A 27,170-nucleotide genomic window follows, 5' to 3' on the forward strand; every position below is an offset into this window, starting at 1 on the left:
CATCCTCTTCGCACCCAGGATCCCTGAAATACAGACCACTGTCTTCTTCACCTGCTTCCATCTCAGTAATCTTCCACTGGTCCTACATGTGAAGCATATCTGCACTGCCTCAGCACTGGGCAAACAGCTCTCCATCCTTCCCCCAGCTTTAGAGAAGAAAAAGACAAAGCAGCATAAAATGAGAACGCAGCGCCCAGCAAGTACTGGTAACTTGTTATTCCAGCTACACTGAACAAGCAGCATCACCACAGCACCCTGACACTAGACTGCACATCAAGACCTAGAGCTGCCAAACATCATATACGCTTAGAAAGCTGCATAATAGTAGGAAAAATAAACCATGTTTGAAGCAGTTGAATCACATGACAGAGAAAACAGATCTTTACCCATTAAAACACACACACAACTGTGCTGAGAAGGGGAAAATTTATTGGTCCTTTAGATGTGCAATGCTTACTTGCATTCTTTTCAGCAAATTCATTCAAATATTACATACCAAGGACATCTTGTCTTCATTTGCAGTGGTGAAGCTGGCTTAACATTCATGGGAATGTAAGGAATAAAAGCAAGTAGAAGACAACCTTGAAATATTAGTAAAATACATGATTATTTTTTTCTTCCTATTTCAGCAAAACACTTGCAAAGAACTGGGCTCTGTGCTCAGTGCCCTTCTTCCGTCGCCACAGCTCTCACAAACTGAAGGCACTTGAAATTCCTGGAAGTTGGGCTGTCAGGAAGAGCATGGATCAGCTGCCGCTTGGATAACACTAAGCTCATTTGTAGTAAGTGCAATGCTAGTACGAATCCAAAGAGCCAAAGCATTAAGATACAAAAACTGAGCAGACATGCTAACTGAAGGGCTGCAAAGCTGGAGTACAACAAATTCACCGTGTCACAGTCAGCATTACTCATCGTCTCCGCCACAGAGGAGCAGGAGTGCTTTCCTGTAGTCCCCAGACGTATCTTTCTGTTAATACAACACATCAGTCACCATGAGTCACAGCCACAGAAACGAGAACAGCAGCAGCCGCCAAGGAGGACTCTGCAGATTATGCTTTTGTCCCACCCACAGGAAATCCACTTGGATGACTCTCCTCTCAGGAATGAAGCAAGGAAATTCTCTGTCTCTTACGTTAGAGCTGAATTTACACAGACCTTCAGAAACACAAACTCCAAGAGCTCTACTAGAACTTGAGCTTCCCATTGGTTGTTAGAAAGTCCAGACAAAGGAGAAGCCCAAACCAGCACCTAAAGCAACAACCTTTAAGGGGCAAAGTTCACCTGCTGGCACTTAGAAAGGCCCCAGCCCTGCTTCCTGTAATTAATGGGAAACGCTGTTGCTAATCCCACAGGACATGGGTCCCACTCAGAGTCGAAAGCAACCCCACCCAGACTAAAAGACCACGATGTCAGGAATGGTAACAGAACACAGCAAAAATGAGCAATTGAAAACAAAATACTCCAAAAAGAAATTGAAGGAATAAACACATTTGGGCTTCAACTCTGCAGCAACAGCTGGCTCTGGATTTCATATTGGCTCTTTCCCTTCCTGCTCCTTCCCATCCACTCAAATGAGATTATGATTCAGATGGATTCCACACTGAAATGTTTTCCATTGTGAAATGGTGCAAAAGGTTCCACACCACAACCCAACATTTAAATTCCAACCTCACAATAATTCAGACTCCCAACCCCAGAACTTCTCTGGATCCAGCACCCTCAGAAACACTGAAAATCAGAAGGAACCCAGACAAGAAAAAGGAAATGAAGCAATAGCTAAAAATGGTGTCTGAGTAACTCCAATTTCAGAAAACCACATCTGCTCTCCCAGTGATCGCTGGAAAGAAACCTTTAGCTTCTTATAGGAAGTGTTGCCCCTGAAGGGACACCATGTGGTACTTCTCAAACTGCAGGCCAGCCACCTCTGCTCTTAGCACACTGGGCTGTCCAGCCTGGCCCCCTGCCTCCTGTAACCTTCCCCACCCCACCTCAGTCACCTTCCTTTTCCCTGGCAACAGAATAGTCAGTTTTACCTGAATCATTTGATACAATGATTTTGCAAAATTCTTTCTGAACTCCTGTCTGATATCCAACAGATCAATTTCACTTCTTGAAACCATGACTCTGATCAGGGTATCATCATCAGTGCCAGCGCCCTGGAGAGAGAAGGTTAAACAATGTTATAGCATGAGCTTGTTCTGAACAAACAAGGTGCAACAGTAAAGCACCGAGTGCAACAAGTGGTGTGGCAAACACCTCTGAGTAGCATTTCTACTCCAGAACAGAGGCAGGATCACAAAACATTGAGGCAGTGTGGAGAACCAAGATCCACAATGCAAGGTGCTCTAATCACCAGACTTCTACGAAGTGCCATCTGGTCAGACCTCTAATTTCACCTTTTTTTCTCCCAGGCTCCAGTTGTGCATGCCCATATGAATTTAAAGTCATCCAGTTCCAAGATGACACAGCAGTAGTGGCTGTGCACTAATCAGAATCACATCCAAATCACCTTTCAACATGGTCTGACACTGCAGATTCAGAGTCAGCTCTCAAGCTGGCTACATGACTAATACAAAAGCATATCTCATCATATTGCAGGACACAGGCAGAGCAACTCATTCCACAAACTATCCAACTGTTTATTGTGGAGGCAAACTTCATAAAACCTTCCCAACCACACAAACATGCTCCACTTGGATTGGCTTTACTGCTTTGAACTGCCACGCTGGCAGACTGTACCAGGCTAATGTCCTAACCCCTCCTGCTCAGACAAGTCAGACTCCACACATGCTGAAGCAAGACACATTTTCACATGCTGACCTGCTAATGCACCTCAAGGAAGGACTTGGCAGAGCCCCCACGATCATCTTCAGCCTAATGTCCAGGGTCACTCAATCCTTCGAATGGTTTTAATAGTCTTGGATTACATGTAAAAATGCCCTAAAGCTGCTCAAAAGTGATGAAGTGATGCCATGAGTCCATTGGTTTCCAAGTAGGATTTGACATTACAATCTGGTAAAGGCCAGGCTGTGCCCTGCCTAAAAAAAAACTTTGTAGAACTTTGTCACACCAAAGTGATAAATTAGAAGTGCAAACTTTTCTGCCAAAGGAATAATTAATGAAGGACTTTCTTATCTGAAATGCCAAGGACTTTTACTCAGAAATATAATTGAGGACCTCACTGGCAGACATTAATCAGACCCCCTGTAACAGAGGTGTAAAAAGACTTCAGGAAATATTTTCTATTACATTCTTTAAAAAAGAAAACATAAAAAATAGATAAATAAGAAAAAAAGTCCTGCTCATACAGATTAACACACTGGTAGAAAATCTTGTATTTTCCAACCTGCACCCTATTTGAGACTGGTATCTTGAAAAGCAGTAAAGCTGCATTTAAAAATGAAACTGTCATTACATCCCATTTCACTATTTCTCATGCTGACACCTCATCAACACATCCACCTGGTGACAAACTTAGTTCAGTACTTTTTAGCAAGAGAAAGGGAAAATTCTTCAAGAGAAGCTGGTAACTTGCTTGAAAACAAGAGACTACCTGCCTTGGGTTTAATTGCTATTACCTCTGTGAGTTAAGAACACAGCTCCCCCTGCTTATCTGTTCCCATCCAGGAAAAGATGACACCAACAGAAACAGCTGTGTTGCTGATGGGATCCCCCTAAAGAACCTTTTATCACTCTGTTACCCTCTCTCCTTTTTCAAAAAGGGAGGGATAATCATCAAAATGTGTTTCAAAGCTGTGTTTTAACCTGTAAATATCAGACTCAAAATGAAAACCACTAAATCTGCACAATCTACAATTAAGTTTTTGGTCATCTTTACTCCTCAACATATCTAAAGACACTGCAATCTTTATTTAGCTCAAGGTACCCAGTAGATCTAGGCAGACAGTTTTCCAATATAGCAAGACCAAGTCCAAAAGCAGCTGATGGGAGTGATGTTCCCTGTAAAAGACTTATTGTCTGACAAACAGGATGAACCGCAAGTAAAGCTCATGAACTGTTACTGTACTCTCCCACATTCCCCAAACCTATTGCAGATGCTCAGTGATAGAGTATCCTGTTGGCATCCACAGCAACAGAAGAAATGAAGAACAAGTGAAAGAAGAGGAAGTGCAGCTGGGGGAGCTGAAGGGTGCTGTATGGAGAGCACATACATACCTTCATGGAGTAATAGAGAGTCTCAGCCAAGTAGGCAGGCACACTTCGGATGCATTTCACTGGAAAAGGCAAAGGATGCTGTTACTGGTTGCAAGTCAGGTCAAGACAATCTTACACTGTCAAGACAAGGTGTGTGATAACAGAGCATTCCCTTCAGCATGGACAAAAAATAGTACACAGCTGTCAGCTGGTCTGTTCCCCTCAGACAGCTCTTTGGGATCTAGGAGCTAGAATGTACCACAGATTTCTAACAGAAAAGAGACTCTGATAGCTCAGTTCTACTCCATTGCAAATCTGCTATGACATTGTCCTACACGAGATGTCAGGAATACAAACCAAGGCACTTTTGCCTCACTTTCTGATAGGGTGTACATGACTCAACAAAACGCAGGTCACCACCACCCCCCAGGCCCACTTCCTCCATGCCCCCATATCTATTAAAGGAAGCATAAAGGTCTGTTTCTCTAAGTACTAAACCATATCCCAGATGATTAACTTTACAAAGGACTCATGTTTTCACACCACTTCCTGCAACAACTGCAATTTCAGGAGGCCTGGCACTGAAAGAAGAGCAGTTCTAGATCCAGTAATACTTCATTACCAACTGCCAAGAGCAGCTTCTCCAAATCGCCAGAGGTTTCACGGTCAATGGTCTCTTCAATTTGGAAGCCAGAAATTGTCATGTATTTGTCAAACACTGCAAAAAAGAACGTGTGCTCAGTACCCACACAGCCAGCATCCTCCTCAGCAGGGGTTCTGTCAGTTCTGCCACATTACCCACAGCTTAAATGCTATCTTCTGCTTGCTACTGTACAACACCTTCCTGTACATGCTGTGGCACATGCATCCAGAACATCCTGGGTGTCAAACAGCTTTGCAGAAAAGGAACTGGGGGTCCTAGAGGGCACCAGGTTGAATACGAGGCAGTAGTGTGCTCCTGTGGCAGAGGTGTCCATGGTGTCTTGGGCTGCACTAGGAGGGCAGTTACCAACAGGTTGAGGAAGGTGATCCCTTCCTATCTGCTCAGTGCTGGCGAGGCCATGCCTGGAGTGCAGGGTCCAGTTCTGGGCTACCCAGTACAAAAGAGATATAGTGTAACTGGAGCAAGTCCACTGAATGGCCATGAAGAGACCTGAGCATCTCTCCTACAAGTTAAGGCTGGGAGACCTGGGAGCGTTCAGCCTGGAGAAGGGAAGGCTCAAAGGGGAAGCTCATCAATGGTCACAGACACGTGAAGGGCAGGTGTAAAGCAAATGGGTACAGGCTCTTTTCAGTTGTGCCCAGAGCCAGAACCAGTGGGCCCAGGTGGTTCTGTCTGGACAACAGAAAACACTCTTTTTCCCTATTCTGGCAGAGGTTGCAGAGTTGTTTGAGATGTGCAAAAGCCATCTGAACACGGTCCTCAGCACCTGTTCTAGGCAACCCTGCTCAGGCAGAGTTAGTATAAGATGACCTCCTGAGGTTCCTTCTGAGCTCAACTGTTATGTAATTCTGTGAATGCATCCAGGGTAAGGGTGTAGGGAGAAGAGGGGAAGTTTTAGGGAATGGTAAGCACTCTTCCCAGCATGTGGCAATCATTTAGCTTGGATCTGAGATCTGTCTCCACTGAGCTACTACATCAGATTAACTCCACACAGATAAACTGGCCTGTTGCCAGTGTAGTCGAGTCTGTCCATGAATGTCCTTCAGACCTGAGCTTCCTATGATATCTTATGTTTCTATCATGCTAAGTAACTCTTGGGTGAAGCAAAACAAACTTTCTACTGCCAGCTGGGTAATACTGAGACTTCAGCAAAACTACCTACCCTTCCTTAAATGGGAAACACTTCGGGTTCCCAAGATGGTGATGAACGTTTCTTCATCTGTTCCCCACTTCAGCTCCCCAGCTCTAAACAAAACCTGTTGTAAATTCAAGAGATCAAAACAGCAGCATTTGTTATGTGTCCACACACTCTGCGGAAAAGCTCTACTGGTCTCATTCTGTGCAGGATTAAACTTATCACCAAGCTATAGCTGGAGGGAAAAGGAAAAATAAGTAAATTAATTAAATGGCCAAGCCCTGAACTGACCTTAGAAAGGAACAAATGATGAATTGTGAGCAGTTACATGTGCAGTACAGCTTAAGGGCCTAAAAGTGACTGTACACACACTCCCTTTACAGCCTTGAAGTTTCCTGAAACTGAGAGAGTATAGGAGATTTAAGAAATCTTCCCCAAAACTCTTTTCTGCCTTTTTTTCTTCCTTTCCCTTTTTCAAATCAGACCAGCAAAACTTTATTATGTGATGACTCACAGCAACAGGAGAACCACAGTAACTTGGCCCAGGAGGAAGTTTTCCAAAGAGAAGAGGAAAATGCATTTAGAAGTTCTTGGAAAAGGGTCTGAGGGCTGCTAACGTCTGAGTCACACCAAACCAGATTCTAATCCTTTTAGCATATTCATTGCTCTTCAGTCAAGTCTTTGTTCACTGCACCAAGCAAGAAGAAAAGTTTGTACATATTGTAGCTTATTTTTTCTCTTCTCCCTCCTCAGTTAGCAGAGAACAGCAGGCAGGTTTCCACCTATCCTCAGACAGTCAATTATCTCTTAAAAAAAACCCACAGGCAAATCTGCTGGACAGCAACACTGCTGGTAGTCTGTCTGTCCATTCTGTAAAACCTGAACAGGAGCTTATGAATCTCCCATTTCTTTGTCCCATGATACTTTCCAAAACACATCTGCGATTGCCGCACATTGTTTTTCATATCAATAGTACAAGATACAACAGGATAAGGGTTAAAAAGAAACCCCAAACTGTTAAGACATTGCAAGGAGATGTAGTTCAAATAATATAGGCCAAGCTCTTCAGGTTTGCTGCTGGATGGAGAGTGCTGGCATTTAATTGGTGTTCCAGCACAGTATTCAGAGAAAGCAGGAATGCATTTCCTTAGAGATATTCAAAGCTGCGCTTGGCATTTATGTCAGCTCTAAGCTTCCACCTGCCTTGCTGCTGTGCAATACCCAAAAAGTATATCAATTGCATAACATTAAAAGTAATAGTCACAAAACCTCTTCCAAAAAAGTTAAACTTCCTCCTGCAAGGCATTCTCAGAGAAGTCTTGCAAGTTCCCTGCACGTTCATGCTATTCCATAGTATGAATGCTCATTTCTCAACAGGAATTACTGCTTAGCAGCCAACAATAAATAAAAATCACCACTGGGCAAAAAGGTTGCACCCTCATGTATCAGCTCCTTCCCGCAGTATCACATTGTGCTAGTTTGAAGAAAGCTGGAATGTTTTGGTAGAAGAACTAGATAACAGGCAGTGAAATGAAAACAATTGATGTCAACTTCTCTCACAGTTATGCTGAGAACTCTGGGAAGAAGAAGAAAAACTTTCTCCATTTTGTCTCTCACTCTTGCTTTTGCCTTAGACCTGGACACATCTCATTAACCTTGCTCCTACTAACCTTGCTCCCTAACCTCTTGGCTGCACCTCTTTTCTTCCTGAGAACTGGGGTAAGGTTGAGAGGGGCCGGGGGAGGTGTTGGGGTGGTTTAAAAGCCCCTCCCGGGGACTCAGGTTTCTGGGAGGGGAGTTGTGCTTTTGTATTGTTTATCCTTTGTATATTTCTGTATATAATTGTATATAACTGTATATATTGTAAATAGCTGCTTGTAAATAAATTGCTTCATCTATATTCCCAGGGTCCGTCTGAGTTAGCTGGGGCAAATACAAAGTGTGGGAGGGGCGGGGTAACCCCCAAACCATCACACACATGGATCAAGACAAACACTGGGAAGTCTTACATAGGCACAGTTGCACACTTGAGTTCTGACCATCAGTACCTGGCAATAAGAATTATAAAACACTCTGAATCTGTTTGGCTATGCTAGGTGTTGAACATAGAGATACCAACAGAAGAACCTAACACAACACTTCTCTGTTTGGGTCCCAGCTCACGACAAAACTACAGAACAAACCACACAGACCATTTAGAAAACCAGGCATTTTTTCCACTGTTTATGTATGGTGCCTCCTCACTGCAGATGCTCAATTAAACTCAAAGGGGCCAAAAGGAATCTACCTACCTACCAGGGCCTCTGGTTGGTGGGTTTCCTCAAAAACATAAGCTTAGCTAAAGGCAAGACTGACAATTCCATGCAACAATCTAGCTTACGATTCAAACATCTGCCTCACTAATTTTCAAGCTCCAGTTTCCATATAATTAATTTTAATATCAGGAGAACAATGTTTTCTGAATTGACATAACAAAGGACAGCCCTGTTCCAGTAAAACACATTTTGCCAGTCTGTCTTGCTCTGCCATCAGCAGAACGTTTTACTGATCTGGCATTCTGCTTCTCCTGCTTGTCACCTTGAACAATCCAGATACTCTTTCATCTCAACTGACAACCTATGAGAGGAAAATGTCTAGCCCAACGTCATCTGAAATAACCGGGAAGAAACACTCATCAGATGAGTTCTGTAATCTAGTTGCTATTTGCCCTCACTACAAGCAACAGAGCCAGGAGCAGTCAGCAAGAGACTGCAGCAAGGACACCAATTAACAGCTGGCTTTCCTTTTCCCAAGAACGGGTTTGGTGACCAGTGACAACATCATGGACAATACTCACAAAAGGGCAATACCTGAGTCCCTAAAGGCAATTGCACAATTGTTTGCTGTATTTTCTCTTTTTTGTATTTCACACTCCCTGGAGGCTCTCTCTCTGAACAGCACTAACATTTTGCACATACATGACCCATGGTGCTTAGAGACTGGATTCAGAGAGAAGTTCAAGTCAGACATGAAAGAACTGTTAACATCTCTGAGTTTTTCAGCACTGGGTCTCTCAGCAATCACAACTCTTTCTTCCAGTGATCTAATCACTGTTCAATTCAGGCACATCATCAAGTAATAAGTAAAACAAGACACCCTTTACACTGAAATGTGAAAATGCCAAAAATCTTGATTCCAGTGTTTCAGGTTTTGACACTTCTGTCCACAATGTATAAAAACAGGAGAAAAAACTTTAACATCCCTCCCAAAAAGAACCTTAATTTCTGACTTGTGTCACTTCTAGCTGTATAACTGGTAGAAATGCTCCAAATTCAAGCCATTCACCCACCTGAGCATCCTGTTCAACAAGAGCATCATCGACTCTGCCATCAGGATCTCTGTTGGCCTAAAGAGAATGTTCACAAGTTGTTAAACTGAAGAATTAAAAGTTGAATCAAAATCCAAGCTTATCTGTTATACTGTGCCTGTAAGAGCTGCTGTAAAAAGCCCTAATGCATCTTCCTAGAATCACCTTCTTTTTCCCTTCTGCTTGTATATGTCCTCAGGAAATAAATGTTCTCTTCCCCTGTTGCCTCCAAAATTCCATGTAGCAGGCCTTCTGCTATACCCATGAGCATTGAGGGTGGTTTTCAATTCAGTAATGTGGAAGTGATTCATAACAGAGCTCCAGACTGATCCTGCAAGTCAGGAAAGGTGACTCCGCTTCAGAACCAATCCTGCCTATCATCAGGTCTATCTAGAATCCCACCTTAGGAAGCAGAAATTGTTAAGCATACACTAGATGGAAGTGAAAACCACATACACATGCCTGCACACAGAGGGATACCAACCTGCAGCAGGACCACCAGCAGTCTTTGAAAATGGCCTGATGTTTCTCCTACGATCTTATCCTCCAAGTTAGCCTCATACTCTGCAAAAGAGCAACACCAGTCACCACTTTACAGCCTAGCTCATTATTTTGAGGAGAAAGCAAGGAAAAGCAAGAAGTTAATTTGACTCCCATCCTGTAGAATAATTTCTCTAAAACAGTTTTAATGATTAGGACACAGAGCCAATGGCATCCTGGCCTGGATCAGGAACAGTGTGGCCAGCAGGACAAGGGAGGTTATTCTTCCCCTGTACTCAACACTGGTCAGGCCACACCTTGAGTACTGTGTCCAGTTCTGGGCTCCTCAATTCAAGAGAGATGTTGAGGTGCTGGAAGGTGTCCAGAGAAGGGCGACAAAGCTGGTGAGGGGCCTGGAACACAAACCCTATGAGGAGAGGCTGAGGGAGCTGGGGTTGTTTAGCCTGGAGAAGAGGAGGCTCAGGGGTGACCTCATTGCTGTCTACAACTACCTGAAGGGACATTTTAGCCAGGTGGGGGTTGGCCTCTTCTCCCAGGCGACCAGCAATAGAACAAGGGGACACAATCTCAAGTTGTGCCGGGGTAGGTATAGGCTGGATGTTAGGAATAAGTTCTTGCCAGAGAGAGTGATTGGCATTGGAATGGGCTGCCCAGGGAGGTGGTGGAGGCACCGTCCCTGGAGGTGTTCAAGACTGGATGAGGCACTTGGTGCCATTGTCTAGTTGACTGGATAGGGCTGGGTGCTAGGTTGGACTGGATGATCTTGGAGGTCTCTTCCAACCTGGCTGATTCTACGATTCTATGATTCTAACATTACTGTAAAAGAGGTGAGAAGATAACATCTCACATTTTGCATCAGGAGCAGATTACTCAAAATACTTTGAAATACAAGGTGATATGCACGGATTCAGCTCTTTAAGGATCTAAAGAGCATGCAGATCTGGAGTAATGCTATGAGCACAGGAACATCTAATTTTTGAGTACAAAATACCAGAACCTGTAGTCACAGTCCTGAAATAAAAGCGATTTTGATTTAAAATCCAAACTCTAGTTTACTTCAACACGAGGTTTCATGACAAAGCAGAATTAAATCTTACTTACTGGGTGCATCCACCAGTTCAGATAACCCTTACTTGCAAGATGAACTAAAACATACTAGGATAACTAAATGGAGACTCCAGAACTTTTTTTATACAGAACTTTACCTTGCTGATAAACCTGTTTAATATTTTGCACTTCCGCAGGTGTTCTGGAGGCAAGAATTTCAGTCAACACTTTCTCATTAGTTCCTGCTCCCTGCAAGGGTGTAAAAGTCAATCAGTCGATGGAATAACAAAAAGAAAACACTAATTCTCTTTAGCAATCAAAAACAAGCATCAGCTTATACATTTGCTCCAAATAAAGAAAAATTATTCTCTTCTTTCTGGTATACTAGGTGGGGGATGGGTGAGAAATAATTTCTTGCAGTTCTGGCCTGACTGTTTTCAAAACCAAGCCACCACTCAATAAAGGCTCACTGATTCAGATGAGTCCTCTCATGTTCAAGCATATCTAGGTATGTTACAGTCCTTTGCTATTACACTCAGTGGCCTCAGTATGTGAATGAATGCATTAATAGTTTCCATCTGAACCCCATCCATACACTGTCTTTTATCAACGAGCGCATGGGAAAACAGAGCCCCTCAGCAATGATCTTTACCGTTCTATGACATGTGCTGTTCAATCTGCTCTTTCATTGCAAACACACATCTAACATAGAATTGCCAGCCCAGGCAATTTAAGCTGCTGCACTCTAATTACAGCAGGCACAACAGGCGCCTTTCACTTTTACAAAGATAAAGTTAACAAAAGCCAAGCCAGTATCTTGTTTCCACAAGTCTGACTCTGCTTTGCCTGTAAGAATAAGCCATTGCTTTGCCTGTAAGAATAAGCCATTGCTTTGCCTGTAAGAATAAGCCATTGCTTTGCCTGTAAGAATAAGCCATTGCTCTTTACGCTTCCAAAGGAGTCATTTCACAAAAGCAGCACTGAAATAGAACACTCCGCATTTTCACTTCAGCATGTTACTTCCAACCTTTCCCATAAGGAAAACCTAAAAGCTGACTGCATACAAAGATATGCAACTGCACACTAAGCTATCCAAAATCCCAGTCTGCCAGGTTACGTGTAGTAATTCTCAAAATAGAGACTGCTTCAAGTATATGCCTGCAGGTGTATTGGTTCTATTCTAAACAGCAGCAGTGAAAATTGATAGGGATAACCTTCAGCATAGACTCCTGTCTTAGTCAAGCTGTTATCTTGCATTCAATTCTCTGCTCTCACATCTTTACTGCTGCAGTTCACCTTGGCTGAACTGCAGCTGGTATTGACATCTTTCTTGACATCCTATGATCATACGTTTAATGCCATTCTTTTTAAGTGACAAGAACAAAACCACTTTTGTTTCACTATCTCTACTTCTCCTACACCCATCTGTTCTGTCATTTCCTTGTCATTCTTTGACTCCTAAGTCAACAAGAGAAGCTTGGGAATGCAGTTTCTCCTTTTAGTCAACAAGGCCTTTATCAGTTTCTTCATTAGATGCCATCTCCCCTTCCCTTACTGCGTATAAAGACATCACAGCAAGTTCCCAGAAATAAGGTTTCTGTTGTCTGAGACATTATTTGCTGGGTCACCAGGTTCACAAGAATCAGCCTGCACTGTTGACTAAATCAATATATTAACCAGTTGGTCATCAAGCATCTTGGGAGTTTACATGTGTCACCCAACCAAGCACTGCCTGACACTACTCGAGTTCAATGTCCTCTGCTTTGATCAACAGAGTATGTGAATAACCCAGGGAACATCCTATTCCTCCATTTGCATAGGCTGATATAGGTGTTGAAGAGGAAAAAACAAACTAAGAGCACATGAAAGAAAATACATTAAAACGTTTACACAAACAGACTGCAAGTGTCTGTTTAGCTGTTTACCTTCCCACAAAGGCATTGTGTTCAGTGAACTAGAAATGATGGAAAGGTAACACTGACAGGGCCACCAGCTCTTCCCTCTGTGTCACTGGAGGCAACTTTTAGGACACAGTCAGTTTCACAGATAATACCTGCTCATAATTTTGGTGGACACCAGTTTACACAAATATGCTAGTCCATCAGTTTTGGAGCTGCACCTTAATCTGCTGAGGGCAAAATACTCTCTAACTTAAATAACAATCAAGAAAAGACATAGAAATGACATCATACTTTAATGAAATGCCCTGAACTAATTGCAGCCAATACATATAGCTCTGTAAGAATAAAACTGGAGCAAGGCTGCTCACAGTAGGAAAATATGGTGTCCACTGGACTCCAGCAATGCACTTGAGCAGCAAAAAGAATTTCAAAGCAACATGAACATCTACTCATTCTATTTAAATCAGAAGAAACAAGTCTTATGCTGTGGAGATTGTAATCTGCATCCACAGCACCATTCTCCAAAGATAACCTAGTTTCTCATGAAAACAACTTCACATAAAACATTACACAGACCAGATTTCTAAATAGAAGTTCATTCCCAAACAACAACGTCAGTGCAACAAACATTTCATATGCTGTATTAAATCCCTCTCCTCACTCCTCTTACCTTGATGGCATGCTTCAGTGCATGAGCATCAAAAATATATGAAGGTCTCATCAAAGATACCATCAGTGTTTCAAATTTGCCAGTGAGTTCTGATTTCAGGTCATCTACAAGATCCTATAACAGAACAAACAGTGTTGTAAAGAACAAAGACTAAACACTTTAAACAGCTATGTGCATGTCTGCAAACTGGAAGGCTCTGGAGATTCAAAAAAAACACAGGGCAAGGACTCTTTGTGTTTTAATTGGTACTTGAACTAACAAACATAGGCAAATAAGGCAGAAGAAAAGGTTATAGGGACATTTGGAAAACAAGAAACAAAGCTTTTGGTGCTTTGTTTTTTTTTCTGCATAGGAATTCTTTAGATGCTAGTGGTTCACAGCATTTGCTATTGCAAGAACAAGTTACCCAGCCAGAACACTGAAGGATCCAACTGTGCTGGAAGTCAGAAGCAAGTTCTTTTTGCTTTGAACTGGCCTAGGGTTTTATCTACCGATTGGAGTAGATAAAACCCTTTGGGGCTGTTTTCTCCTACAGTATGGGGCTGCTTTACTTCTGTCACATTTTCTAGCTCTACAAAATTATTTTTCTGCTATCACCTTACATTGCAGACCTTGCTTCAAAATACTTGATAACACTTTCCATACTGAGCATGAAGTCAGGAGACTAAAAGCAGACTAACAGGAAGCTACAAGAGCTTTTATGCACAAACCTATCTGCGACATATTGGACTGAAAGACAGAAAATGGAAGCAATTTCCTTGTGCCAGTCTAAAAGGAGTATCCTAACCTAGCCAGCAATTAAGGCAATGGCAGGGGAAGGGGTAGACAGAAGCAAAACTAGATTTTTTTTAAGGAATCTTTTACAGGAAGCATGATCAATGTGCCTCACTGTTTTAAGTCATCATTATAGGCTTCATTCAGCTCAGTTTTAGAGATATTTTTCTTCTCACCCTGCCAAATAAAGTTTTAAAGGCAGATGCAATTTCTTGACGCTGAGTGTTGTTTCTGCTGGTAAGGATCTTCAGAACAGTTTCTTCATCAGTCCCTGTAGTTAGAAAGAATAAAGACTTACAAACACACTCAGCAAAACAAACAGCAGTGGCACAAACTCAAAAGGCAATGAAAGATTCTTTGAAAGTAACAGTCTGCTGACCAACAGCAGAAGCATTTAAATAACAAATGTTATGCTGGCCCAATCTCAAGCACCAACTCTGGTGTTCTGCTTTTGGAAAAATATGACTGGAAGACCTATAGGTTATTTGTTCTCTATCAGAGCTCTGCTCCAGCCACTACTCCCAGCACCTCAGACTAGAGCTGTAATGTTTAGTCAGTTTGCATTCTACGTAAGAGCCTTGCCTTTGGGCTCACTACGGGATTCACTTTAGAATAAACAATCTGCCAACTCTCTGCAAAGCTCAGTCCAGCAACCCCAAACATTACAGAGTGCAGAAGTGTGGAGCTGTTCATTTTAAATATGGTATTTCACACAGTAGCCCTCACAGCACAGCACCTTACTGAATCTGCCAACAGGCTGAGGTGTATCACACTGCCCTTCTTCCCTCCACTTTGCTTCTTCCCACAGGTGACCTCAAAGGAAGCAGCAAATTAGGATCTGTTCTGGGCAAGTTTTGTGGCAGAAAGCTATAGTGCGAGTTTACAGATCACTCGTTAGCCTGCACATGCTGTGTGCTGGTATGCTTTGCTCACAGTAACTGTCAAGTGCTTACACATTTCAGACCAAGGGGACTACTGGACATTTTTACAGGCAGCATAGAGTTTCCACTGTCCAGTCCTAATTCTCCAAGGCTGTCACCTGTAAATCCACACAGCTCACTCTGCACTAGAACTTTGTGTGGAGGACCCTGTGGCATATCAATCTTTAATGGGAAACATGCAACCACTTTTTTTTTTTTTTTTTTTTGCATTATGGTAATCTAAAAATAAACATCCTTGAGAGCAGCACAGTCGAAAGCAGGACACACCCAGACCGGTCCAGTGCTGGGGTTGTCATTCCATGGCATGTGGAATCATGTCCTGTCCTGAACTGCTAATACTAAAAAATGAGTTCAGAAAGGATGCATTCAAAGCACTGAGAGCCCTTCCCTTTTCATAAAATACACTACACTTACCAATTCCCTTCATGGCCTTACGGAGAGCTTCTGCATCAGCTCTGGCATCAAAAGGAGAGAAGGCTGTCACGGTGCCTCTTGTGTACTAGAGGGGAGGAAAGGGATGAAGGAAAAGGAGATAAGCCATGAAACAGAAGACAGTATCCTTCAGTTCTCCAAACATGAGCTCAGACTACACTTGAATCCACAAACCAGAAGATGATGGCATTTTTCTTACAAAATAGCAGCCAGTGAGTATTTAAGCACAGCTGACTCTAAAGGTACTACAACAGTTTTACTCAGCGGTAGACTCGGTAAGTTTAGGTGTATTTACACAGTGGTAGTTTGCAGTATGGGTGTTTACAACAGCAGAGCCTGAATGCAGGAAAGTGACTAAGAAATCATCATTTGTTACAGTGACTGGTAATTAACCTAACAATCACATATGCTAGAAAAGCTGCACGGAGATCCAAGACATGTTTGGAAATGAGGACCTCCTCTCCTTAAGAATATCCTACTGGAGCTCTCAATCAGTATCAGACAACTTTTTCCATCAGGTTGCAAATGAGACCTACTGAATCCTGCAATGGTTTTCCATTTTTCATCACACTTCTTTTGACATAAGCAACTTTTTAGCCAAGTGATTCAGCTACATTCCTCACAGCAGTTTACACCCAAAAAAGAAGTGTATCAGCCTGTCAAAACACAAAAATAATTTCTCTAGGTTTCCAGGGAACATTGCTCTTCAGGGACTTCCTCTTTGGTTCAAACACAAAAGGATATTCACTGCCCATATGGAAAAAAAAATGCCTTTATTTAAATTGTCAGTTCAAGAACCTGTATGTGTACTGCAGGGAATTTATCAACTGTATGAGTCGAGTGGTGGCCAAAAGGGAAACAGCTGGGTTCTGGAAATAGGGCGGTTTTCCCAACAGTTGGAGAAAGGAAACTCCTTGTAATCACTGCTGTAGAGAAGTACCATTTAGGGTACTCTCAAGGATTATGAAAGTGCCAAGAGACTTACTGAGACTGGTAGCATCTTATTTCAAGGCACCACAACCACCTGGCCTCTGTGATGGAGCCTTTCCCTCAAGTCAGCAACTTCAGCCACACACTGATTTCAAGTCAGCTTACTCACCCAAGACAGGTCAGCCAGAAGAGCACAGAGAGAAAAGAACAGGCCAGCACTAATCAGAAACTGCCCTGAAGCACTGATACCTCTGAGGCCACCTGTGTGTTGCTGCTATCAGAGACTCCTCACCCCTCCCACCAAAGAAGCAGTAAAGATCAACTCTGCCTAATTTCAGCAAATCAGAAGACGAAGTACCACAGTGTTTAATAGCTACAAACGTCTTCCTGGTAGATGGTTGCTAATAACCAACATACTTCAGAGGCATGACATTTCCCCTGAAGCATTCTGCTTTTCCCATTACCAGGAAGTTTTCAGGCAGGACTTCAAATTTAGGCCCAGTAATGCATACTGAACTCTCATTTCCCCAGTTAATTCCAAAGGCTATACTGAAAAAAATCTCAAGGACTCGGGACTTAATTTTATGAACTTAATTTAGTAAAGCAGATGAACTGAAAAGCCTTTGTATTCATCCCCCTTATTACCACATCAGGGGTTATTTTAAAGTATTTCCTTCTGCTTTGTTTCATATCATCTTAACATAACTAATACAAAACTACCACAATTCTCCCTTGGAAATGACCAAAGGTCAATAGGTCTCAGAGCAAACTGCTATTATCTACAAACTAGTTTTCCCTTGCTTATCTTATTAGAAGCAAGTGGAATTCTCCTTCACAGTGCCTAAGTCCTGTTACAGCAGCCCAACATTTCTCTGTGGCTGTTTTGGACAATATATGCATCAATTCCAAGTGCTAGATTAAATCTCTTTACATCACCCTTCTCATTTTTGTTAACTAAGAAGAATCCTTGCATAACTCACTTTTCAAAAGCACAGTGTGGAAAGCCTCAACATAAACTTGATGAACAGTTCTTGCAATTTTTCTGGTGCAGCTAAAAAGGGTACCTTGGTGTCTGGACACCATGTGCATTCTAGGCATTCCCTCACGGGAACTGTCAAGCCCTGTTGAACTTGTACTCACCCAGCTTTCAAGAGCACTGCAGTGCGAGCAGGTGATGAGGGTATGGCAGGAAATACTCAGCCACACCGTGTTTAACAACCACAAGCCGCTCTAAACCACCACACCGTCCAGAAGAACACTTATTAGTTATTCCATTCCAAATTTCTCATTTGCAAATCAATGGACAATGGCAGAAAACCCTGCAGAGGTAACAAACTCAGTCCATGGATGGAAGAGTTGCCACCTCCTTCGCAAACATGGTACCTTCCGGTCAGAGAAAGACAATAAGCACCTGTTCTAAAGCATCACTACTGGAACTGATGAAGTCAGCTTCTCATGGAGAAACAGAAACAGGAGCTATGAGCCAGACATTTCTAACATAGTAACAGATTCATGCACAAAGGTTTCTGGCCAGATCCAGACTTTCATTTATCAGACATCTCAGCTACAGTTTCAACATTAAAGTTCAAACTTTATTGATACAAACTGGTTTTTGCAGATGGATCACAGCATCAGAACTCCAACATCATCCTGACCTAACATGGAGAACAGTGAACTGAAAGACAACTATTTACTGCCATGGTCTAGTTGACTGGACAGGCTGGGTGACAGGTTGGACTGGATGATCCTGGAGGTCTCTTCCAACTTGGTTGATTCTATGATTCTATTTAACATTTGTTTACAAGCTTCAATAGCTTCTATATAGGTAAATTATCTTCATTTTAGTATCTCTAAAAATGTTCTGTGCCATTTATGCAAACAGCTACAGAGTAACACCACAGCTTGTTTTCCGTTTGGTTAGTAAGTTTCCCACCCAAGCACAAAAAGGGCAAGAAGAAAACAAATAGTCATTGACATAAATCCTTTTGTAATCTGGAATAATCCCTTACTAAAGAGTAACACCCTGTACTGGGCAGTACAATGTAAAGAGAAGCACAAGAGGCAAGACCTCAGCAGAAAGAACATCACGAGATTCTAACACACAAACTTTCCCTTTCTGTATATCCCAATACGCTGACTATTGTTAACGAATCCTATAGAACCACAGAATGTCAGGAGCTGGAAGGGACCTCAAAAGATCATCAATCCAATCCCCCTGCCAGAGCAGAATCACCTATACCAGATGACAGAGGAATGTGTCCAGGTGGGCCTTGAATATCTCCACAGAGGGAGACTCCAGAACTCCCCTGGGCAACCTGTTCCAATGGTCTGTCACCCTCACAGGGAAAAAATCCTCCTCACGTTTAAATGAAACTTCCTATGCTTCAGCTTCCACCCATTGCCCCTTGTCCTGTCCACCTGCCACTCACTCCTTACATATTTATAAACATTGTTGAGGTCACCTCTCAGTCTCCTCTTCTCCAAACTGAAGAGCCCCAGCTCCCTCAGTCTCTCCCTGTAAGAGAGCTGTTTCATTCCCTTAATTATCTTTGCAGCTCTGCACTGGACTCTCAAGCAATAGATCCCTCTTGAACTGGGGGACCCAGAACTGAACACCATATTCCAGATGTTGCCTCACCAGGCCAGAGTAGAGGGGCAGGACAAATTTTCTCAACCTACTAGCCACAGCCCTTCTAATACACCCCAGAATGGCAGTGCCTCTCCTGGCCACAAGTGCACATTGCTGGCTTATGGTCAACCTCCCATCAACTAGGACCCCCAAACCCTTTTCCACTTCGCTGCCTTCAACAGATCAGTCCCCAACCTACACTGATACCTGGGATTGTTCTTTCCCAGGTGCAGGACTCTACACTTGCCCTTGTTGAATTTCATTAAATTTCACCCTGCCCAATCCTCCAGCCTGTCCAAGTCTGGCTGAATGGCAGCACAGCCTTTTGCAAGTGTAATTTGTGATTATATACTAGAAATAAACAGCAGCTTCTCTATTCTCCAGGCACCTACCAACAGGAGAAGCGAAGTCCCAAGAGAGACAAAATTAGCAAGGAGAAAAGGTAGAGGGAAGAAAAAAAGCCAAACCCAAAAAACTTCAAAGCAAGACATTATTTTGCTTTGGAATTGATGCGACTCCAATTAAGGAAAGCCACATTCCCTGTTATTTTTGTCTATTCTGTTCTAATGAAAGTTTGCAGAGGAGAAGAAGATGCAATCCCATCAAGTGAGATAACCAGCACCTGAACTACATTAACTTCTCCCAAGAGACAACTTGGCTTAACAATTTGTTGTCATGTAGCCACATATCCTGGCAACAGCATTATCTACAAGATCAACAATAGCCACTTAATGAGGTACCTTCTATTTTTCCTACCAAGCACGAAACCAATTTCCCACCTACAAGATCCCCGGCTCAGCCACCACGAAAGACAAAGCATTCAGTATCAACAAACAAAAGCCCATACTTGAACTGAGTCAGGCTTCTTCCTGCCTACCCTTCCTCTGTACCCACTCACAGTAAATTCTCACCAGTCAGATTTTCTACAGATTAAGAATGATTTCTTTCACAGTGCTTCTCTGCAGCAATAAACATAGCACCTCACCAGTTTGCCACTGGAAAGCCCAGCGTCCAGTGCAGAGGAGGTGGCATGGGACTTTTTATTTCCATTCTTAGCACCCCATGGTTTTCCTGTGCCCTCTTGTAAACACGTAGCTTCTTTAACAATAAAGAGTACTTTACAGCACCCAGGCTAACACACACAGAATGTGTGCTACTTCCAGCCCTGAAGGTCACGGGCTAGAATAAAGGAAAAACTGCCTTGAGATCGCTTAGACAAGAAAAGGCGTCTTGCAAACAAAGCACAACACAGCATTCCGTGGTAAACTGAAAGCCTCTGCGGCCATTGGAGAACACATAGAGATCCCAGTTCAAATTGTGCTTTAAAACTAACACTGTGAAAGAAATAGTTCATGACATCTTCACCACAAATGCAAGGGGAGCAGGACATAAATTACTTCTTGAGTAGATGATTATCGGTGCAGAGCTGACACAAATGTGCAGCTATAAAAGCACCTCTACAAAACATCTAAGTTTAGTCATGCTTCATATTTGCCATGGAAATGGAAGGAGTAAGCTCTGGTCAGCAGACTGCACTCACATCTGCCCCACTAAATTTAAACTCAAAAAAAAAAAAGTACTTACACAACATCTGTGTTGAACTCTGAGTCAGTACACCATGGAGATACCAAAGACAGGGTGGAGAGAATGGGGAAAAAAAAGACAGAGAGGGGGTGGAAGACAGAGAAGAGTAAACAGCAACGTAGGAACCAATGCAGGGACATTGACAAAAGCACTCAAAGAAGCCATCCTCAGAGGCAATCTCAACAAAGCCCAACAGCTGCTTAGGACCCAACTCTGAAAAAGTGTTTGTACTTTGGAACGTGAGACCTAATCCTCTACAGCACTGCTGGAGCTGGGGATACTACTGCTGGGCTGCCAGCCACACGTGCATGTTGGCAGAACAGGAACTCCAGATATAGCACACAGCAGCCACACCTACACTGGCAGTGAGCAATCCCTTTCTGGCACTTTACAAATGGATATACAAAATACTCCCAACTTCGCATCAGAGAAAAAATTGAGAGTATCAGACCAAACCAGACTGGTCTACAGAATCTGCAAGCAGAAAATACTCTTGTGACTTTCTTCACAGATTTCTGAATTAGCAAACACAAGGTTGCAGTTCCAAGCTGCTTTTTCATGACCACAGACTAACGAAGACCACTACATACGTGAGGAGAGGCAGCTTGTTAGGACAGCAGTGTTCCTCCAAAGACAGGAGACAAACATAGGCACGGAGAGACCAGTCTGCACAGCACATAACCACATGCTGTATCTTTCCCACAAAATGAATGAACCTTTTTGTCCTGGATGTGAAACACACAAAATCCCTCAGTTCTCAGGGTAAAAAAAAAAAACAAACAACTTCCCCTAAGTGGGCAAGAACAAATACTTCAGTGATCAAGACTCCAAAGATAACTTACCTTCTTCAAAGGTGTTATTCTTCAGTGATGCATCTGGACTAAACTGGACTTCAGAACAGCATGGAGGTGCTGTGCAGCACTTATGACCCTTTCCTTGTACATATAAATAATGACTGTTGATTGACAGTCAACATTTCATGACTGACAGGCATTTTAATTTCTCACCATCACTTCAAGGCACAACAAAGTCAGAACAGACACCTGCCATGAGGAGCAGGGATTACTCCAACTCTGTATTTGCTTTATGAAATTAATTACAGGCAACAACGCTTTAACACTCCTAGTCTGTCACGGCTGCCTAACTGCACAGGAAAAGAATACTAGTAAGTAGAAAGCAGCTACTGACATGGAAGTAGTCTGAATGTGGAAACTGGAGGACAAGGCCTACCTAGTACATGAGGTCTTATAATTCCATAGACTTAAACCTACCACTATCCACCACCGTTGCTAACCCAGCCTCAAGCGTTACCTCAGGCAGTAGAAAATACATGAAGACAAGAGTAACTGGTTTGGCCTAGCAAAGAATGAAATTTTGCTTTTAAAAGGATCAAGAACCAAAGTTTGAGTCTCTGTGGAACAGACAAGAGAACTGCAAATTTTCATGCTTTTCCTAGTAAGTTACTCTCAAGTCTACAAGCAACATCACATATACCATAACCAAAGGCTGTCCAAACAGATCTGTCTGGTCAGGTGCCCTGCACTGGCATGGATAAGGGTTTCTGTTTTCATAAAAAGTGTTCTACAAATCAGGCCTGATATTTAAAGAGAGAAAAAATCCCCTCTTTAACTCTCAAAAAAACCTCCAACCCAAAATATCAGTAGTACTCCAGCAAATGCTTAAAAGTAAACACTTCTTTCAGTGAAGTACCCTTTCTTTCTATTAAGACTAAATCCAGACAGCATGTGACTAAGTATTCACATGAGTGTTAGAACATCACTAATCATGCTACTTGTTAATTAATTTCTGCATTAGCAGACCTTTGGAAATGCACCCATACACTTCGATGCCTTTCACTTCCTACAGCGACACAAACCCCATAAGCAAGCCATTAAACACTTATTCTACTTTTCTGAGTTCATACATTTGATGCAACCATAGAACCAAACACTGGAGTCCACTGTATCTTCCAAGCCTTCAGCCAGGCTCGAACCACAGCAACACAAGGGCCTAAAAGGATAAAAAAGGTGCTGCAGGACGTCTGCAAGGCTTCCAGAGCAGTTTAAGTTAGGTTATGGGAAAGCGGGGGATGGGAGTCTCGAGCCCACAGCCTCTGCTGGACACTGCCACGGTGGTATTTTTTTATCCTTCCTCCTCCAGTGGAAGGAGCCTCCACCCTAGCACAATATAAACACACAGCACGGAAAACTTGGCCAAATGAGTGGAAACTGGAGGGGAAAAAAAAGGAAAGAGTTGTGCGAGACGCGCACATCACATGATCAGCTACTTTCGCTGTCCCCCTCCCCAGCCTCGGGACGGGTCCATTTAAGGCAGAACGGCGATAAATCAGCGAGGAGTAAAAGCAACGAGGCGGATAAAAAGGAGGGCGTGCCGGGCCTGGCGGCGGTCAGGCAGGGGCGACCCCGCCGGTAGCTCGACGCCCGCCTCACCTTCGCCATCTCTGGGATCCGCCGGCTCGACGCCGAGTTCGAAGTCGAATCTGCAAAGAGAAGAACGGCAGTGAGCGCCCGTCCGGCCCTGCCCGCCCGCCGCCCGTGTCCGATGCCGGCGCCCCTCACCGCAAGCTGCTGCGCAGAGCCGCCACCGCCCGGAGCTGCCTGGAGCACTGAGCCAGGCGGGAGGCAGGGCACCCGCCCGCCGCCGCTTGCCTCACCCCGGGGGCCGGGCCAGGCCCCACCCCGGGCGGGCGGCCAGCCAGCCACAGCCGCTGCCGGCGGGCTCGGCCGGAGGGGCGAGCGGTGCCGGCCGCCGCCCCACCGGGTAAGGCAGCTGGCCTCCGCTAACTTCCGAGTAACTGAGGCTGGCAAAGCAGACACAGGGCTGGAAGAGCATGTACTTCTAGGCTATCGGTACAGTAGGCACTGCGGGTGGTGATACTCTTCACATCTTGGCACCTGACAAAGGGCCCACTTCTCTGACCCAGATGTAGAGACGATACAGTCAGTTTGGGAGGGCAGGGAGGATACTCAAAGAGCATCTCCATCTGAAGCCGAAGACCTGCTCCCTCACCCATACCAGTGCAGTTCAGCGTCGTGTCAGACGAGAGAAGGAAAAGTGACCACAACACAAATGGAATTTAGGGTCTCTGCCAAGATAAGACACGAACATAACCTCTGTGTGAGCGTTTTAACATGTAATGGTCACTTCTATCTCAAAGTGAGTTCTGTTTACCTCTGAAAGCACTGGCAGAAGAGCAGGTCATGATGCCAATTTCAATATTTTGTCCACTATTTTTTGTTGCCCCAGAAAGTGCACATACAGGTCAGCAAAAACATCAGATCCACCCAGCTGGTTTTCTCAGCAGGACTTGCTAACACAGCCTGATTTACTTGTTAAAGTCTAATGTGAATCCAGTCCATTGACCTGCTGAGCCACTTGGATCCTCACAAGTCCATGGGACCAGATGAGATCCATCCTAGGGTGCTGAGAGAGCTGGCAGATTTATCAACAGTTCTGGCTCACTGGAGAGGTCCCCAAAGACTGGAAGCTGGCCAGTGCGATGCCCATCCACAAGGAGGGCCAGAAGCAGGAACCGGAAAACTACAGGGCTGTCAGCCTGACCTCAGTGCCAGGCAAGGGCATGGAACAGGTCATCTTGAGTGCCATCACAAAGCACCTACGGGATGGCAAAGGGATCAGGCCCAGCCAGCATGGGTTTGGGAAGGGCAGGTCCTGCCTGACCAACCTGATCTCCTTTTATGATCAGGTTAACTGCCTGGTGAATGTGGGGCAGGCTGTGGATGTAGTCTACCTGGACTTCAGCAAAGCCTTTGACACCATCTGCCACAACAAGCTCCTGGCAAAGCTGGCAGCTTAAGGCTTGGAAAAGATTCACTCTGATATGGGTCAAGACCTGGCTGGAAGGCTGGGCCCAAAGAATGGTGGTGAATGGTGCCACATCCAGTTGGCAACCAGTCACTAGCAGTGTTCCCTGAGGATCAGTGCTGGGCCCAGTCCTGTTCAATATCTTTATTGATGATCTGGATGAGGGGATTGAGTCCAGCATCAGTAAGTTTGCAGATGACACAAAGCTAGGAGCATGTGTGGATCTGTTGGAGAGTAAGAGAGCCCTGCAGAGGGACCTGGACAGGCTGGACGGGTGGGCAGGGGCCAATGGGACGAGATTTAACAAGGCCAAGTGCAGGTTTCTACACTTTGGCCACAGCAACCCCAAGCAGCACTACAGGCTGGGGACAGAGTGGCTGAGAGCAGCCAGGAAGAAAGAGACCTAGGGGGTACTGGTAGATAGTAGGCTAAACATGAGCCAGCAGTGTGCCCAGGTGGCATCCTGGCCTGGATCAGGAACAGTGTGGCCAGCAGGACAAGGGAAGTTATTCTTCCCCTGTATTCAACACTGGTCAGGCCACACCTTGAGTACTGTGTCCAGTTCTGGGCTCCTCAATTCAAGAGAGATGTTGAGATACTGGAACATGACCAGAGAAGGGCGACAGAGCTGATGAGAGGCCTGGAACACAAACCCTATGAGGAGAGGCTGAGGGAGCTGGAGTTGTTTAGCCTGGAGAAGAGGAGGCTCAGGAGGGACCTCATTGCTGTCTACAACTACCTGATGGGAGCCTGTAGCCAGGTGGGAGTTGGTCTCTTCTGCCAGACAACCAGCAAGAGAACAAGGGGACACCGCTTCAAGTTGTGCGAGGGGGAAATATAGGCTGGATGTTAGGAGGAAATTCTTCTCAGAGAGAGTGATTGGCATTGGAATGGGCTGCCCACAGAGGTGGCAGAGTCACCATCTCTGGAGGTGTTCCAGAAAAGCCTGGATGAGGCACTTAGTGCCATGGTCTAGTTGATTGGACAGGGCTGGGTAATAGGTTGGACTGGATGATCTTGGAGGTCTCTTCCAACCTGGTTGATTCTATGACTGAAGTGGCATTCCATACATGCTCAAAGATGCATGAAGGGAATAGTGAGTTGCTCATAGTATTCAGGTGGAAATGCACACATGGATTTTTTTTTTTTGTTAATGACGGGTTACAATTTTTTTTAAATAGTGGCTGCTCTTAGTTTAAGCACAACCTTGTTTACACACACCCACCTCTTCCTTACACATGATACCCAGGCATGCTGTGATCATCTTTCAAGTTTTACCCTCTAGAAAGTGTACACATGCACACACAAAGAAATGCAGTGGGATCTCAATCTGCCCTCTTCATCACAATTCTGTCAATCAGACTGAGGCACACAAAGAGTGGTAACTGCACCAAGAGCCAAATGACACAGGTGTGAGTACAGCCAACTGGAATTCAAACCTCGTTAGTGACTCAGTTGTCTGATAAGGGAAAGTTATTGGGCAACTTGAAAGTTAAAAAAAAAGTTCTGCCAGTATTGTGTGAACAGTTAATAAGATGTCTGGAATTGAGAGAGCTGTGGTCCTCCTCACTTTGAAATACCTTAACAGAATTTCTCTACTACAGTGAATGGCAGACACAAAGGCTGATAGAAATGCATCTATTCAAACTCATCAACAATTTGGGAAAAGGTTTATCTTCACCCAATAAATGATTGCTCATTCACCCTGTGACCACCCTGATCATCCACCTTGGAATGCAACTGCACTGCCTGTAAGACAGAAGTCCTCCTGGCTCCCATTGCTGCAGCACAGCTTTCAGCTCTTGGCTCCCTGCAATGCCAAGCACCATTCAAAACTGGCAGCGTGACACAGTTTCTGCCAGCTCAATGAAAATATTGATAGTGTGTTGTGTGTGTAATAGCACATCAAGAGGCACGGTTGAAAGCTTGTTTTCTCCCCACCTCTCCTCATACTTTCTGAGGATGGACTGTAGGAAGTTTGTTTCTTATGTCTTATTTAGTATCCTTAATAATGGCTCTCAAATTTAAGGAAATTATCAAACATGTCTCATTCTATTTTTCCATTTAAACTCTGTGTTGGAGGTTGTGGATTTGGAATCAACACATACTTTTTATTCTAACATAAGTGTCTCTCTCTACTCTTTGCTTTTCATTTCTAGTAGAGGAAGTCTGCCTTTATTCATTTCAAGGTGTTTGAAAAGGTTTCCCACCCTTCTACCTTTGAGCAGCTTACTCACAACAGCTTGTTATTGTAATCTATGTGCACAGTCTTACCCTCAGCCAAACATGAGGTAATGTTCACTCAGTCGAAGATAAGCTCTGGTTTGGAAAAGAATCTTGGATGTGAGAACACAGAATGTTTTCCTGCTCTGAAGGGGAATATGAAATAGATGATCCAAGATGAAATGCAATGGTAGGCAAAGGTTAAACAGAGAAAAGACTGATGTTCTTGAGAACAGATAAAGTTAGGAGTAAAATCTACTCTAGTCAATAAAAATGTCATCAACATTTGTTTAAGCACGCAAATATTTGTATAACTTCATGAAGCAAGGAGGCCTGGAGGGGTGCAGAGGGAAATGTTAGAGTAAAACCACATGAAAGATTAACCAATCCAT

At 43.8% G+C, this 27,170-nt stretch overlaps 1 protein-coding gene across 2 annotated transcripts; it reads right to left on the reverse strand.

The window, feature by feature from the left end:
- Positions 1 to 412: 412 nt before the first annotated feature.
- ANXA5 (annexin A5) lies at positions 413 to 26,930 on the reverse strand. 2 transcript variants are annotated; one of them, XM_064149916.1, is made up of 13 exons: positions 26,830 to 26,930; positions 23,160 to 23,209; positions 15,549 to 15,633; positions 14,370 to 14,464; positions 13,420 to 13,533; positions 11,007 to 11,097; positions 9,785 to 9,864; positions 9,283 to 9,339; positions 5,982 to 6,075; positions 4,778 to 4,873; positions 4,177 to 4,235; positions 2,034 to 2,156; positions 413 to 967 (listed from the first exon to the last, which is right to left on the reverse strand). In XM_064149916.1, exons 2-13 carry the CDS (start codon positions 23,166 to 23,168, stop codon positions 905 to 907), a joined length of 966 nt encoding a protein of 321 aa, XP_064005986.1. In that variant the 5' UTR covers positions 23,169 to 23,209; positions 26,830 to 26,930; the 3' UTR covers positions 413 to 904. The 2 variants fall into 2 exon arrangements, with proteins under 2 accessions (XP_064005986.1, XP_064005985.1); XM_064149915.1 differs by lacking the exon at positions 26,830 to 26,930 and adding an exon at positions 23,289 to 23,393.
- Positions 26,931 to 27,170: the final 240 nt, after the last annotated feature.

This window comes from Pogoniulus pusillus, chromosome 10 (genome assembly GCF_015220805.1).
Source record: "Pogoniulus pusillus isolate bPogPus1 chromosome 10, bPogPus1.pri, whole genome shotgun sequence".
Taxonomy (NCBI): domain Eukaryota; kingdom Metazoa; phylum Chordata; class Aves; order Piciformes; family Lybiidae; genus Pogoniulus; species Pogoniulus pusillus.

Excerpts from the sequence above, each read along its gene's own strand:
- ANXA5 (XM_064149916.1), bottom strand. Across the intron at positions 9,865-11,006 it reads TAAACAGGTTTATCAGCAAG|AGTATGAGGCTAACTTGGAG; the intron begins GTAAAGTTCTGT and ends GCTCTTTTGCAG. Across the intron at positions 968-2,033 it reads CATTGTATCAAATGATTCAG|AAAGATACGTCTGGGGACTA; the intron begins GTAAAACTGACT and ends TTGTATTAACAG.